This window comes from Mustela nigripes, chromosome 17, assembly GCF_022355385.1.
Source record: "Mustela nigripes isolate SB6536 chromosome 17, MUSNIG.SB6536, whole genome shotgun sequence".
NCBI lineage: Eukaryota > Metazoa > Chordata > Mammalia > Carnivora > Mustelidae > Mustela > Mustela nigripes.
In genome coordinates this window covers 43,212,156-43,228,198 of record NC_081573.1, presented here as the reverse complement: position 1 = coordinate 43,228,198, position 16,043 = coordinate 43,212,156, and the positions used below count along the sequence as shown (strand labels likewise).

The following is a 16,043-nucleotide window of genomic DNA, read 5'->3' as shown; positions in this document are numbered from 1 at the left end:
AAGAAGATGTGCGCAAGTGCACACGCGCACGCACACGCACACACACACACACACAGGAATACTATGCAGCCATCAAAAGAAATGAAATCTTGCCATATGTGATGACCTGGATGGAACCAGAGGGTATTATGCTTAGCGAAATAAGTCAATCAGAGAAAGACAACTATCATATGATCTCTCTGATATGAGGAAGTGGTGATGCAACATGGGGGCTTAAGTGGGTAGGAGAAGAATCAATGAAACAAGATGGGATTGGGAGGGAGACAAGGCATAAGTGACTCTTAATCTCACAAAACAAACTGAGGGTTACCGGGGGGAGGGGAATAGGAAGAGGGTGGTGGGGTTATGGACACTGGTAAGGGTATGTGATATGGTGAGTGCTGTGAAGTGTGTAAACCTGGTGATTCACAAACCTGTATCCCTGCGGCTAATAATACATCATATGTTTATTTAAAAAAAAAAAAGCTCCTCTAAAACTGTCATTATCTTAGCTTCTTAGTTACTATCCTAAAAAAAGGAATTAGAAAGCACTGGACTCTCTTACCTGCTGGTCAGAATGAGCAATGACAAGGTTGTTGGTATTGGGAGCGATGGCCAAAGCAGTCACAGGGAAATTATAGGAAGGTACTGTGCAGTGAAGCTGGGAACAAATAACAGACACAAAAGACAACTCTATACCTTCCCTCAGGAAAGACTGGATGGTCTAGGTCTGTTGTTTTTAAGTAGCGTTCCTTAGAACTCAAAGAGTTCTGTGGAAGTTCCTAAAAACATCAGGTAGTACCCCCAAACAATAAACTTTAATTAAAAAGAAAAACATTTTTAACTGCTTACAAAACTGACAGCATTTGCAGAAAAGTTCAGAGTAAAGCTTGTGCTACTATCTCTACATCTGTATGAATTGCTCATAAATATGTCATTAATCAAGGAATCGACAGCTCTACAGTTTAAAAGAAACTAATGCTTAGTCATGGACATTTATATATAGTTCCAAGACATGTGCACCACTACACAGGGACACTCTTAAATGCCAGGCAAGGCTCAAAGAGCAGTGCATGCTTCTGCCACAATGTCATAAAGATTAAGTTATGCAGTTAATAAGCAAATGCATTAAATGTTGCAGTTTGGTGTTGTTCTATAAATGCTTGATGCTTATTTCAAGTTTTGGGTACTTGTATGGTTTTCATAATGAAGATGAAAATTTGTAAAGATCATTAGTAATCCAGTGTGTGAAGAACAAGATCATTACTAATTAGTGAAAAATATTTGCCTATTCCTCTGTCAAACCTCTGTTTAATTTAAAAATACCTTGAGATTACAAGGCAAACGTTTAAAGGAAATTGTTACTATCTGCAACTATTCATCTGGGTAAATTAGAATTTTCCTCCCCACAATACAGAAATAACCTGGATGTGAGGTCATCACTCATAAATCCTTAATTTCACATTTCCATAGAAGGATACTTTCACAGTTCTCACTGACTGATTTTAATGTTGTAGATTACAGTTTTGGGGCTCCCGACAAATAAAACGGGAAATATTCTTAGTTTGAAAAACAACAACAACAACAACAAAACCACCTCAGTAATTTTCCAGGTCATACCAATCTGCCTTGAGTCTTGTAACTGAAGGGTTAACTTGCTCCTGTTTCCTACTACTTAAACCTATGCTCACCTTTAGATGTTTTATGTTGTACACATGGACTCCAGCACTGGTACCTGATGAAGCTAGCCAATTCCCATCAGGACTGACAGCCAAAAGACACATGGACTCCACCGTCCCTGCGCAGAGAGAATAAGTTAAGTCTCTGCATTCAGTGTCCACAGCCAGCCTTGGCCTGATTGCAAAAGCCAGCAATCACAACTAGATAATCTGAAAGTTCTGCAAGCAAGTTATAGATGTAAGTTCACTATTCATTTCTACATTCATTAGCCATCCTTCATGTACAGAGGAGCTAGAGATAAGCCTGAAGGCATCACTTGCTCAAGCCTGACTACTATAGGAATGGAGAATCAAGGTAGCAGCTACCTAAGTCTGTATTTTAGTTGTTTCAAACTCCTTTTCCTATCAAATGCTTTTTGCTTGTTTAAGATTTATTTATTTGAGAGAATACAAGCTAAAGTGCAGAGTCAGGGTTGGGGGGTGGTGAAAGGGAGAAAGCAGTCTTAAGCAGACTCTGCGCTGACCATGGAGCCTGACACGGGGCTCAATTCCACAACCCTAAGACCACGATCTTGAACCAAAAACAAGGGTCAGACACTCAAATAACTGTATCACCCAGGTGTCCCCTACAAATGATTTTTATTATTTATTTTTTAAATCTTATTTTCTATATATGTAACATATATATATATATGATTTTATATTTAAAAATTTTATTTATTTATTTGACAGACACAGATCACAAGTAGGCAGAGAGGCAGAGCAGGCTCCCCATGGTGCAGACCCCGATGTGGGGCTCAATCCCAGGATCCTGAGATCATGACCTGAGCCGAAGACAGAGGCTTAACCCACTGAGCCACCCAAAAGCCCCTACCAAATGGTTTTTAATCAAAGTTAAACAAACAGCAAGTTTAACAGGCCTGAAGCACATACTTAATTTACTGGGTAGCTGCTGTACATGTGGGCCATCTTTGTCAACAAGGGATTTTTTTTTTTAATTCATTTATTTATTTGACAAAGAGAGAGAGACACAGAGATAGTGAGAAAGGGAACACAAGCAGGGGTAGTGGGAGAGAGAGAAGCAGGCTTCCCACTGAGCAGGGAGCCCAATGTGGGGCTCGATCCCAGGCCTGGGATCATGACCTGAGTTGAAGGCAGACACTTAACAACTGACCAACCAAGGTGCCTCCGTCATCAAGGGATCTTAAATCTATCTGGCAAAATGAAGACTCATGTGGTTAAAAATGAAACAGCAAGGCTACATGCCAAAATAAGTGTTGCACACAATGAAAAGGCTTTCTTTATAAGAAGACATATGACAGGTGCTGAAGGATGGGTGAGGTGAGCAGAAAAGGATAGAGAACAACATGAGCTAAGTGAAAAGAACTGGAATACACAGGTTTGGGGGCTGTGAAGAAACCAGCCTGACTATAAGACGACAAGAGATGAGAAAAGAAGAACAAATAAAGTGGTATCTATAATGCAAAGCCTAAGTTTAAAGGGTGCTAAATGCAAAATACAGAGTCTACATTTTTTTAATAAAATATACAGATAATCAATACACACTGTCACTTATTTTATCTAACTCTTTACCTGTGGGTTTCTTTTCATATATGCTTCTGGAGCAGCTCAGAACCCTGAGAGTTTAAGTTGAAAGAGCTGAATTTCTAGGCTGATGGAGTCTAAATGACAGTGTACAATCCAGGCCAAGGGAAGAGCAAAAAGGCCCATGGGAAGTACTGGGTACCAAGTTCTCAATCATGAACTCAGCAACAGCTATACACAGTTACTTACTCATGCATACTCATGCTCTCAAATAATGTTGAGAAATTCAATCATGAACTTTGTAAGTAATGCAACTGCGTGTATAAGTTCAACTTTAATAAAAACAACCAGGGCTGTGGTGTGGTTGGGCGGGTGTGAGGGGGTGGGCGTGCCTGGGTGGCTCAAGCAGAATAAGCATCTTTCTGCTCGGGTCAAGATCTCAGAGCCAGCTGTATCTGGCTCCGTATTCAGCCCGGAGTCAGTCTGTCCCTCTCCCTCCTTGTACTCTGGCTGTCTCTTGTAAATAAATAAATAAATCTAAAAAACAAAAACAAAAAAACCACCACCAGGGAGCCTGCTTCTTCCTCTCTCTCTGCCTGCCTACTTGTGATCTCTGTCAAATAAATAAATACAATCTTAAAATAATAATGATAATGATGATGATAATAATAATAATAATAATAATAATAATAATAATAAGGGGCGCCTGGGTGGCTCAGTGGGTTAAGCATCTCCTTTAGGCTCAGGTCATGGTCCCAGGGTCCTGGGATGGAGCCCTGCATTGGGCTGCTTGTTCAGCATGAAACCTGCTTCTCCCTCATCCTCTGTCTGCCACTCCTCCTGCTTGTGCAAATAATAAAATCTTAAAAAAAAATAAAAACAACCAACAGGAAAATTAACATGTTCAAAGAAATACCTATTTACAGGGGCGCCTAGGTGGCTCAGTGGGTTAAAGCCTCTGCCTTCGGCTCAGGTCATGATCCCAGGACCCTGGGATCGAGCCCCGCATCGGGCTCTCTGCTCTGTAGGGAGCCTGCTTCCTCCTCTCTCTCTCTCTCTGCCTACTTGTGATCTCTGTCTGTCAAGTAAATAAATAAATAAAATCTTTAAAAAAAAAAAATAGAAATACCTATTTACAAACATGTATCAGAAGTACACAAAAATATTAATGGTAATTATTTCTGGGTGCCAGGATTACAGATGATTTTAACTTTCTCCTTGCCCTGCTAACAAAACTCTGAGAAGGGTGATGAAACTTCTGGCCCCAAATAAGGAATCAAAAACCCAGTGAGAAAAGAGTAGGTGTAAAGAACATTTCAGATCTCATCAAGCGTTTTCACTTGCCAGATATCTCCTCCTACTTTAAATTACAAACATGTGAGTATTTGCAGGGTGGAGAAGAGCATTAGGGAAATCCAACAATGAATGAGGTTTAAAAGGAAAAAAAAAAGATACATCAGAGTCTGACAACTCTCTCCATTGGCCAGTTACCAAGTTCCCACCTGACTGAGGCTGGAAAGTATGCAGGTGCTTGAAGCTTCCTTCCAAGAGCCGAATGACATGTAGAGACCCTTGATTTGATGCCACAAAGAGTTTTGTTGAATCTTCAGAAAACAAAATCTGAAGGGCAGAGCGAAGGAACGCTGGCATTTTGGAAACCTTGGGGTAAACAGGTAATAAAAAACCAGTGAGAAAAGTGACACCTAGAACCCATCAAAAATAACCATAGCCAGGCTTATGAGGCAGTAATGCTTCCTGTATCTAAGGAAGTCAACTGACCAAGGGCCTAGAACAATGATGTGCTACTGTAACGTATCTATCCCTGCCCCCCACTTCATCTCTTTACTGCCACTTTCTGGCACTTCCCTACACCTCCAAAAATATAATTAATTCAAAATGGAAATAAAAGACTGTTTTATAACAGCTGCCTCCAAGTAGTTTTTCACTGAGCAAAGAGTCATACCCAGTATCTTCCACTTCACACAAAAATCACATACTTGTGAAATTTCTTAATGTTCAACCAGACACTGGGTTATCACTTACCCTTTGGAGACTTATGTTGTCATGTTCATAATTCAACCGATAAAGAAAAAACCGAGAAGTTGTAGAATAGGCTATCCAACTTCCACAAGGAGAGATACAGCTGCAAATAATGTTCTCAGGACCCTGGGAATGTTAGGTATCAGGATGAATAACCAGGAAAACTTCACATGATAAGGTTCACTATAACATGAATCCTCAAGCTACTGCCACTGTGGACATAATCACAAATAGCTACACATAATCCCGACACTCATATGCTATCACTACAATTATTTCAGAAGTACAGCACCTAAATGGTGTGGCTTGATTTCCAAAACCAAGAACAAAGGTCTATGAATACTATGAACTTATCTCAGCCCTTCGTGTATTTTTTTTTTTTAAGATTTTATTTATTTATTTGACAGAGAGAGATCACAAGTAGGCAGAGAGGCAGGCAGAGAGAGAGAGGAGGAAGCAGGCTCCCCGCTGAGCAGAGAGCCCGATGTGGGACTTGACCCCAGGACCCTGAGATCATGACCCGAGCCAAAGGTAGAGGCTTAACCCACTGAGCCACCCAGGCGCCCCCCTTCATGTATTTTAAAGATAGCTTCATTCTAAAGCCTAACTTTAGAAACCTGAGAAGAAAAGCACTTAATGTGGTAAAGTTTTGCAGGGCACGTGACTTGGAAAACTCATTTTCTGGGTTTTGTTTGTTTGTTTTGTCTATGACACCTGCCTTACCTATCTCTAAGAAACAGTAAACAAAAAAAAATCTGCAAAACCAAGGAAAAGTTTAATGTAACATTTATGTAATTTAAAAAACTCACAAAATATCTAAATATATGTACCTACGTACAGACACACACACACACTCTCTGTCACGCAGAAAAAGATCTGGAAGGAGATATAGTGGATCGATTAACAATAATTATTCTAGGAGAGCAGACTAAAATTAAAGAGGAGGTCAGGAACATAAACTATAAATATTGTTTGAATTCTTTCCAGTAAGACTGTATTCACAAATATTTGTGTAATTAAAATAAAGACATTTAGGAGCGTCTGGTTGGCTCAGGCAGAAGAGCACATGACTCCTGACCTCAAGGTTGTGAGGTCAAGCCTCAGAGTGGGTGCAGAAATTACTAAAAAGGGTAAAAACCTGGAAAAATAAATAAAATGGGGCACCGGAGTGGCATAGTCAGTTAAGCATCTCCCTTTGGCTTAGGTCGTGTTCCCAGGGTCCTGGGATGGAGTCCCACATCAGTCTCTCTGCTCAGCCACGAGTCTGTTTCTCCCTCCCCCTCTGCACCTTCCTCTGCTCCTGCTCTCACTCAAATAAATAAATAACGTCTTTAAAAAAAGAAAAAGACAATTAAAAGGAAGTTATAGAGCAGTTTGCATATTAATTTTCATCACTGTAGAAATAAAGGATATAACCATATATACACGGGTGGAAAATTTTTTCTGGAAGGGTATACAAGAAACTATTGGCAGTGATTATCTATGAAGAGTGGGACTGGGATTTGGCACAAGGAGGTGGCTCCTTTTTCACTGCATAGTTTTATACCATTTTTGAAATTATTTAAAATTTTTTTTCTAGAGAGTGCATGCAGGAGGTGCAGAGCAGGAGGGAAGTGAGAGAATCTTTTTCTTTTAATTAATTTTTTATTTTTTATAAACATATATTTTTATCCCCAGGGGTACAGGTCTGTGAATCACCAGGTTTACACACTTTACAGCACTCACCATAGCACATACCCTCCCCAATGTCCATACAGAGAAAGAATCTTAAGCAGGCTTCACATTCACCACAAAACTTGACATGGAGCCCTGATCTCACAACCCTAACATCATGACCCAAGCCGAAATCAACGGACTGAGCTGCCTGTACCATTTTAATTTTACAAACTATACAAATATTTACATATTAATGCCAAAAGAAATAACACAACTTCCTGTATTCACTCATCCAATAAATTCTGAATGCCTAACTTCGGAAACCCAGTCCTGTTCACACAGTACTTCTTTCAAATCATTTAAGATTTTACAGTTTATAATATCAACCAAGTAACCCTCAAAATGCAGAATAAGAGAAATGTTCTGGACTTCAGAGCCTGAATACACAGTTACACTTCCTTACCTTTGTCTTGAGGTGCAGCAAATGATCTGCATTTCTAGAAAGTGGAAGGGTATCCCCATTCTTTCCTGGAACAAGAAATTTCCCTGAGGTTTTCCTTCTCAAAGAAAGATTATTTGTACAGTTTTCTTTTTACTAAAAAGTCATTCCTGAGTAGAATGGAATCTTTACCCCTGGGAAATCAGAAAAAATGCCTGACTTAGTAAACCCATAGTTTCCTGGGTTCATATGACGCAGAAAGCACTGAGCACTTTTTGAGCTCCTATTTGGGTGCCTTGGCTATGGCCCACAGTGTACACTAATTCTTCGAAGCTACAACCTATAGCCAGGCATGCAGGAAGGTACAAGTTTGTGGGACCTCGATTTCAACTTCATTTGCTCATGTTGAAGCCCAAAGCAAAAACCTCTCGTCTACTATAAAACAACAGAGCCCAAACATTTCCTGAACAGGCTGTACAAAAGGCCACTAGGCCATCACCCCAGTAAGATCCATGTGACCTCTTCTATGCAGGGCTGTCACTACCCAACATGAAATCTTCTCACTTTCAACAGCCTGTTTTGATCCCAGGCAAGGCAGGATAAACTGATTCTACAACTCTTACCTCCACTACACCTCGCACTGCACCTTAACAGAATCAACTTTTAACATAAGATCCTGCTAATGATTCTAACACTGAAAAACTCTGCTCTGAAGACACAGAAAAATCTACTTCCATTTTTCTACAATCAGATTTTCACCTACAATTCTAATTTTTTGTTTCTCTCTCCAGTTTTCTTATTGGAAAAGACTTTCTCCCCCATTGTACCTGTTGCAACTGTAGATCCCAGTCGCCAAAGTTCCAAGTGATGAGTGAACTGGAAAAGGAGAAGCTGCCTCTTCTTTGAACAGGAAATGAGACGTCGCTGTAATAAAAAAATTGAAAAGTGATAAATAAGCCAAGGTATCCTATCGCCTCAGTGCAATATAGTACAAACATCCCAGCACAGTTTTTACTGTTGAAATCCATGTACTTTATTAAAATGTCCTAAGTACTACCATATGCCAGCACTGTCCTAGGATCTAAGGACATAATGATAAATAAAAAGATAGCTACTGTCCTCAAACTTGGTAGTCTAAAAGGACTGACAAAGAATTCAACAGGCAACTGCACTACATGTGTTAAGAATTTTAACAGGGCTAAGCACAGTATGTAATGGAAAAAAGTAAAAAAGATATCTAATCTAACATCGTGGGGGTAAAGACAGGAGCCTTGATTAGGCACATTAGTAAAAAACTAGTCAGGCAAAAAAGGTAAGGCAGGATGTTCCAAGCAGAGTGAAAGCATGTACAACTGTTACAAGTTAATAAGAAAGCATTAGAGGGAATACAAAGAGTCTTTCCACACACTGAACTGGGAGGGGGTAGAGATGAGATGCAGCAAGGGTTTGACAGGATTTAGTAACAGAAGATGCTGAAGGACCAGGGCCAGACCAAGACAGGTTTCATAGGCCATGCTGATGAATTAGGTCTTAATCATGAAGGCAAAAGGGACTAGCAAAGGCTTTTAAGCATGGAATGATGAGCAAAGCTGTTTTTTAAGTGGATCAATGGAGACTAGGCTGGAATGACACAAATGTAAATAAAAGGAGATTATTTTTTTTAAAGGTTTTTATTTATTTGGCACAGAAACAGAGAGTACAAGTAGCCGCGCAGCAAGCAGAGGGAAAAGGAGAAGCAGGCTCTCTGCTGAGCAGGGAGGCCGAAGTGGGGCTCGATCCCAGGACCCTGGGATCACTACCTGAGCTGAAGGCAGATGCTTAACTGACTGAGCCACCCAAGTGCCCCAAAAGGAGATTATTTAATAAGTGAATCCAGATGAGAAGACACTGATTCAAACTAGGATAATGGCAGTGGAGACAAAGAGAAATGACTAAATTCACAAGACAATGAGGAGACACTCAGTAAGGTTTACTGGTTGAATGGAATGTAGAAGCAGGTAGCAGTGAGAAGTTTCTAGCTTGGGAAGATGTCCTTTTACCTAGGAAGGAACACTGGAAGCCTGGATTTTCCTAGCCCCACCCAAAATAATATAATCCAGTCTTAAAAACAAATGAACTCCCCATAAGCCACAATTATCTGGAAAAGTGAATGATTTCTCCAGAACAAGAGACAGGAGTGCTACTGTAAATCTCTTGGTGCCTGTACAGGTCTTTGTGAGAGCCTTACCTCAAAAACAGAAGGAAGAATGAAGAAAGTAGGCAACAACACAAGTCCTATAGATTTGCCCAGGAAGTGTGAGCTATACACTGTCTTACAGGACAGAGGGACAGTGGGGGCTACGGGGTGATACTTACATGGGGAAAAGTGATTTTTCGGAGAGCAGCATCATAATTCTTAACCTCCACTTTTTCCATGAGAGGACGAATGACTAAATGGGTGTCAGTGCCTAGGGCAGGAGGGGCAGGGGTGGGGAGAGAAGGTATCGGAATTAGAAAAAGTCCTGCATGGACAGGTAAAGCAGCAGCCTAGCAGAGTGCCACCTACCTCCAGATATCAATGCTGTCGGGCTGTGGGCCACGGCTCGAACGTCATGTGTATGATGCTGGAATGGCTTTGTCCGCACCCACTGCTTCTCACTGCTGTTGGAAGTCACAGAGACCAGCTGAAAATGGAATACTGTCCCCTCGGCTGTGCCCACCACGAAACTGTCTTCTTGCTGAGAAATTAAATCATTAGGGAGGTACATTTAAGCAAAACAGGGCCCAGTATGAAAAATATTCCCTGAGGTTTTCTGTCTGCACAGCCTAAGGAAAAACTTGTGCCCAGAACTGAAAAGTAAGTTATAGGGTCTTTTTCCTCCAAAGCTGACAATTCCATGGGAGGAGAAAGCTCACATAGGTAATAATGTGCCCCCTACTGACAAAATCAACAATATGTACCTCAAACTCTTATAGTGCTTTCAAATACACAAATTAGACCCCATCAGAAGAGCAACAAAAAAGATCGCCTAGGAATAAATTTAAATTAATAGTAACAGGAATTATCCTCAAAAGATTTGGAAAACAGGGACTCAGAAATGAGTACACCAGTGTTCACAGCCGCATTAGTCACAAAAACCAAAAGATGGAAATCCAAATGTACATCAATAGATAAATGAATAAGTACAATGCAGTATATATATATAAATAATGAAATATTATTCAGCCTTAAAAAGGGATGAAATTCTGGTAATTGTATAATGTGAATAAAATTTGAAAATATTATGCTAAGTAAAATAACCCAGACACAAAAGGACCATTATTACATGATTCCACTTATATGGAGTACCTAGAAGAGCAAATTCATAGGGACAGAGAGTAGAATAAAGGTTACAAGGGACTGAGAGAAATAAGGTGTTAATCGTTTAACCAGCAGAGTTTCCGTGTGATGAGAAAGTGGTGATGATTGCACAACACTGTGAATGTACTTAATGTCACCAAAATGTACTTTAAAAAGGTTAAAATGGGGGTGCCTGAGTGGCTCAGCTGATTAAGCAACCAACTCTTGATTCTGGCTTAGGACATGATCTCAGGATCATGAGGGCTCTATGCTCAGCTCTGAGTCTGCTTCTTCCTTCTCCCTATTCGTCTGCCCCTCCACACACACACATGCGTGCACGCATACTCTCCCTCTCTCAAAAATAAAATAATTCCTTAAACAAAAAAAGGTAAAATGGGAAATTTTATGTTACGTACATTTTACCACAATAGAAAAAGTTTGGTTTTTTGGGGCTTGCTTATTTATTTATTTAAAAAAGATTTTATTTATTTATTTATTTGACAGAGATCACAAGTAGGCAGAGAGGCAGGCAGAGAGAGGAGGAAGCAGGCTCCCTGCAGAGCAGAGAGTCCAATGCGGGGCTCACTCCCAGGACCATGAGATCATGACCTGAGCTGAAGGCAGAGGCTTTAACCCACTGAGCCACCCAGGCACCCCTGTTTTGTTTTTTTGTTTGTTTTTTAGATTTGACTTATTTATTTGACAGAGAGAAATCACAAGTAGATGGAGAGGCAGGCAGAGAGAGAGAGAGAGGTAAGCAGGCTCCCTGCTGAGCAGAGAGCCCGATGCGGGACTCGATCCCAGGACCCTGAGATCATGACCTGAGCTGAAGGCAGAGGCTTTAACCCACTGAGCCACCCAGGCACCCCTGTTTTTTTTATTTTTTTAAAGTAAAGTCAGGGCGCCTATGTGGCTCAGTCAGTTAAGCCCCCAACTCCTAATCTTGATCTCAGGTCTTGATCTCAGGGTTATGAGTTCAAGCCTCTTGGGCTCCAACAACAACAAACAAAACCCCCAGTAAACTACTGGGAATGTGGGAGGAAAAAAATGCAGAACTGAAATTCAAATGCTGAAATTTTCAAATTTTCAAACCCTGAAATCCTTTTTCTTTAGGATGAAGAGAAAGCAGGCTGAGAAGGGAAGTGGCCTGGTCAGTATCACACAAAGACCCAAGTTCCTTGGTCCTCAGTTTAAGGCTCTCTTACAAGTATGTTGAGCACTGTGACTTCTCTTAGTTTTAAAAGGTCTCGATGTATCTAGGACACCTGGGTGGCTCAGTCAGTTGAGTGTCCTACTCTCGACTTCAGCTCAGGTCACGATCTCAGGACCCCAGGACTGAGCCACACAGTGGGCTCTGCGCTCAGCGGGCAGCCTGCTTGAGGATTCTCTCCCTCTGCACACCCCGGTTCACGTTCTCTTTCAAATAAATAAATAAATCTTTTATATACAAGTAAATGGTCTTGGCATGTCTGCAATTTTTAAAATTTATTTATTTATTTGACAGAGAAAGAGAGAAGTCCCAAGTAGGCAGAGAGGCAGGCGGAGGAGGAGGAGAGAGGAGAGAGCAGGCTTCCTGCTGAGAAGAGAGCCCAATGCAGGGCTCAATCCCAGGACCCTGAGACCATGAAGCTTTAACCCACTGAGCCACCTAGGCACCCCTTCCTATGTCTACAATTTAAAAAAATATTCCTTTGTAGTCTCAAAACCATCCTCATTTTCACTCTGGGGGCTCATATAACTTTGAGCAAGGGGGAAAAAAAAAACAAGATGGATGTTGGATAAGGAAGTGAGAAAAGCCAGGAACCTGGATCAGGAGCAGATTAACAGTCAAAGAGTATTAAGATTAGATCAGCCAGTTAAGAGACATGAGATGTCCAAACATGCATGAACATGTAAATGCCACCAACTACATACTAACTGGGCTAAGAATTATATATGAGTAATCTGCAAGGTTAAGTATCGTTTGCCCTATCAGGAGAAACTGAATGACTTTGAAATGGCATAGAAAATACTGGTATTCTTGTCCTGTGAGCCCTGTGACTATGTCAGAGCTATTTTACAACTCTGTAAACTGCAGTAATGAGAGTGATGCGAAAGAATTTTGGCTGGTGGAATGCAGCCACTAATGCCCTATGGACATGAGTTCAGCAAGAATTTGTTAAGTCAATTCATTTCAGCATTCCTGATGACCTTATAGAACTGCGTTTGTTAAACTGTCCTTTGAACTACCTATAACATCTTAGTGGTTTCCTCATTAGTTAATGAGTTACAGAAAATCTCTGACATTTCCATTTCATGTTTGTATGAGTCATGACCTTATCTTGTCCCCACCCCCCCAATCATCATTTAATAGCTCTTTACACAGGTAAGGAAACTGAAACTTCAAAAGCATTTGCTCTGGGTATACCACACCACCTCAACCTGTACCAGTTCTCTTTGAGGTAACTTGCAGGCATATGATGTTGAGAAGAAAGGATACAATATTAGTTATACCAGACCAGTCTCTCCCTCATCTCTAAGAATACTATTTAAAGTGCGCCTGGGTGGCTCAGTGGGTTAAAGCCTCTGCCTTCAGCTCAGGTCATGATCCCAGGGTCCTGGGATCGAGCCCTACATCAGGCTCAGTGCCACTGCTCAGCAGGGAGCCTGCTTCCTCCTCTCTCTCTCTCTGCCTGCTTCTCTACCTACCTGCAATCTCTGTCAAATAAATAAAATCTAAAAAAAAAAAAGGAATACTATTTGAAAATCATTATCCCAAGGAAAAGTGGAGATGTTGAGCAGCTTATGAATTCACAGACTGTACCCCATCTCCAACTAAACAGCTCATTTGTGGGATGCCTGGGTGGCTGAGTTAGTTAAGTGTCTGCCTTCAGCTCATGTCATGATCCCAGGGTCCTGCAATGGAGTACCACACTGGGCTCCTTGCTCATCAGGGAGCCTGCTTCTCCCTCTTCCTGACGCTTTCCCTGATTGTACCCTTGCTCGCTCTCTCTGGCAAATAAATAAATAAATAAAATCTTTGAAAATGAATAAAAAAATAAACAGTTCATTTACCACAAAAGGGGAGGACAGTTTGCACAAAATCCCACCAAGAGAGGGGGACTAAGAAGACAACACTAAGGGACACCTGGGTGGCTCAGTCGTTAAGCATCTACCTTCGGCTCAGGTCGTAATCCCAGGATCCTGGGATCGAGCCCTGCATCAGGCTCTCTGCTCGGCAGGAAGCCTGCTTCTCCCTCTCCCACTCCCCCTGCTTGTGTTCCCTCGTTCACTGTGTCTCTGTCTGTCAAATAAATAAATAAAATCTTAAAAAAAAGAAGACAACACTCACTCACTCCACATCATCTTTTCCTGAGGTGGAATCATAAAAGAACTGAAAAGGAAATGAAAGAAAACGGCTCTCTTAGGGTGCAGAGGGAATAAAGCAAGGGGAAAGCTGACCTGGAAAGAGAGAGGGGAAAGTGTCCTAATTCAATTACAGAGCAACTGTTTCACACAGAAAAACAATCTGAAGACTGACCTCTAATGAAAGCAAATGTTCACTACAACTCCCTGCAGGAATCAGTACTCGCCTACTTGATAAGGATGACAGACATCTAAGAAGATCAAAGGACTGGATACTTGCCACCATTCACTCTTCAGTCAATTAAAATCCATTAAAAAGATATCTAAAAATAATCAGCTGTTCTGGCAAGAGAGTATAGTGGAGAAACAAAAGAGATGTGAAATAATGCCAATAACACACTCACTGTGCCAGATACTGCACCTAGCACTTTTACATGCACTGCCTATTTAATCCTCCTCAAGCTCCAGAAGAATGTATTACTGGTCCCGTTTTCACAAAAGAAAATGAGGCTTAGAAATAAAGAGCCTACCCAAAGAAGACGAGTAGCTTTTTAAGTGCTACAGCTGGGATTCAAACCCAAGTCTGCCTTAGTCTGGAGAGTGTGATAAGCATTTTGAAGGCTGGAATTTGTACAATTCCATTTTTTTCCCTTAAACAAACAAACAAACATCACATAGTTCCCTGATTCTCGGGAACATATCTGCTCACATTTAAACATCTCTGAAATGAGGATATCTTATAGCTGTCAACCTGCGTATGAGGGACATGTTCAGATAAAGATCAAACATCAACATTTGCAGAATGGGGGGCACCTGGCTGGCTCAGTCAGTATAGCATGCAACTCTTGATTTCAGGGTCGTCACCTCAGCCCCTGCTGGGTGTGGCACACATTTAGAAAACTAAAATAAAAACAAATTTTATAAAACAAATAAACAAATTTGTTTTATTCAAAACAAAATAAAAACACAACTTGCAGAATGGTTGTCAAAAAAAATCTTGGGACTATAGTGGAGCAGCATGGCTGGCTGGGAGGCATGTGTGGGAAACACGGACCCTGATGACCAAGTTAAAAAGTGAATCAGGGGCACCTGGGTGGCTCAGTGGGTTAAAGCCTGTCTTCGGCTAAGGTCATGATCCCAGGGTCCTGGGATCGAGCCCTGCATCAGGCTCTCTGCTCAGCAGGGGACCTGGTTCCTCCTCTCTCTCTGCCTGCCTCTTTGCCTACTTGTGATCTCTATTTGTCAAATAAACAAAAATAAAATCTTTAAGAAAAAAAAGTGAATCAGAGTCCACTTGTGCATGTGAAAAAGTTTTAGGAATACCTTACTCACTTTATGTCACTTATAACTTCCTTGTTATATATGCACAGAGGTGATATAACAAATTTATGCTTAAGTCTCAAGGACCTCTTTAATAAATAAAATATAAATACTATACTTTAAAAAAAAAATTATAGGGGCACTTGGGTGGCTCAGTCAGTCAGACCACTGCCTTTGGATCAGGTCATGATCCCAGGGTTCCAGCATCGAGTCCCCCATCGGGCACCCGGCTCTCCCCACTTCTACCTCTTACCTTCTCCCCTCTCGTGTTCTCTCTCTCAAATAAATTAAAAAATGAAAAACAAACAAAAACAAAAACATTGTAGGGGCACCTGGGTGGCTAAGTTGTTAAGCGTTTGCCTTCAGCTCTGGTCATGATCCCAGGGTCCTGGGATTGAGCCCTGCATCAGGATCCCTGCTTGGTGGGAAAGCCTGCTTCTCCTTCTCCCACTCCCTCTGCCTGTGTTCCCTCTCTGTCAAATAAATAAAATCTTAAAAAACAAAAACAAAAACAAAAAAACATTGTAGAGGCGCCTGAGTGGCTCAGTCGGTTAAGTCTGCCTTCGGTTCATGTCATGATCCCAGGGTCCTGGGACTGAGCCTCAAGCTGGGCTCCCTGTTCAGTGAGGAGTCTGCTTCTCCCTCTTCCTCTGCCCTTCCCCCAGCTCATGCTCTCTGTCTCTCTCTCATGCTCTCACTCTGTCTCAAATAAATAAATCTT

The 16,043-nt window shown here is 41.3% G+C and overlaps 1 protein-coding gene across 3 annotated transcripts in view; it reads right to left on the bottom strand.

The window, feature by feature from the left end:
• The window catches only part of UTP4 (UTP4 small subunit processome component), a 36,374-nt gene that overhangs the window by 6,189 nt on the left and 14,142 nt on the right, over window positions 1-16,043 (bottom strand). For all 3 annotated transcript variants that reach the window (XM_059382417.1, XM_059382419.1, XM_059382418.1), the window contains 8 exons: window positions 9,884-10,055; window positions 9,694-9,785; window positions 8,166-8,262; window positions 7,363-7,427; window positions 5,247-5,369; window positions 4,706-4,862; window positions 1,671-1,777; window positions 545-640 (listed from right to left, as the gene is read on the bottom strand). In XM_059382417.1, the coding sequence (XP_059238400.1) occupies window positions 545-640; window positions 1,671-1,777; window positions 4,706-4,862; window positions 5,247-5,369; window positions 7,363-7,427; window positions 8,166-8,262; window positions 9,694-9,785; window positions 9,884-10,055 (909 nt within the window). The remainder of the gene's footprint in view (window positions 1-544; window positions 641-1,670; window positions 1,778-4,705; window positions 4,863-5,246; window positions 5,370-7,362; window positions 7,428-8,165; window positions 8,263-9,693; window positions 9,786-9,883; window positions 10,056-16,043) is intronic.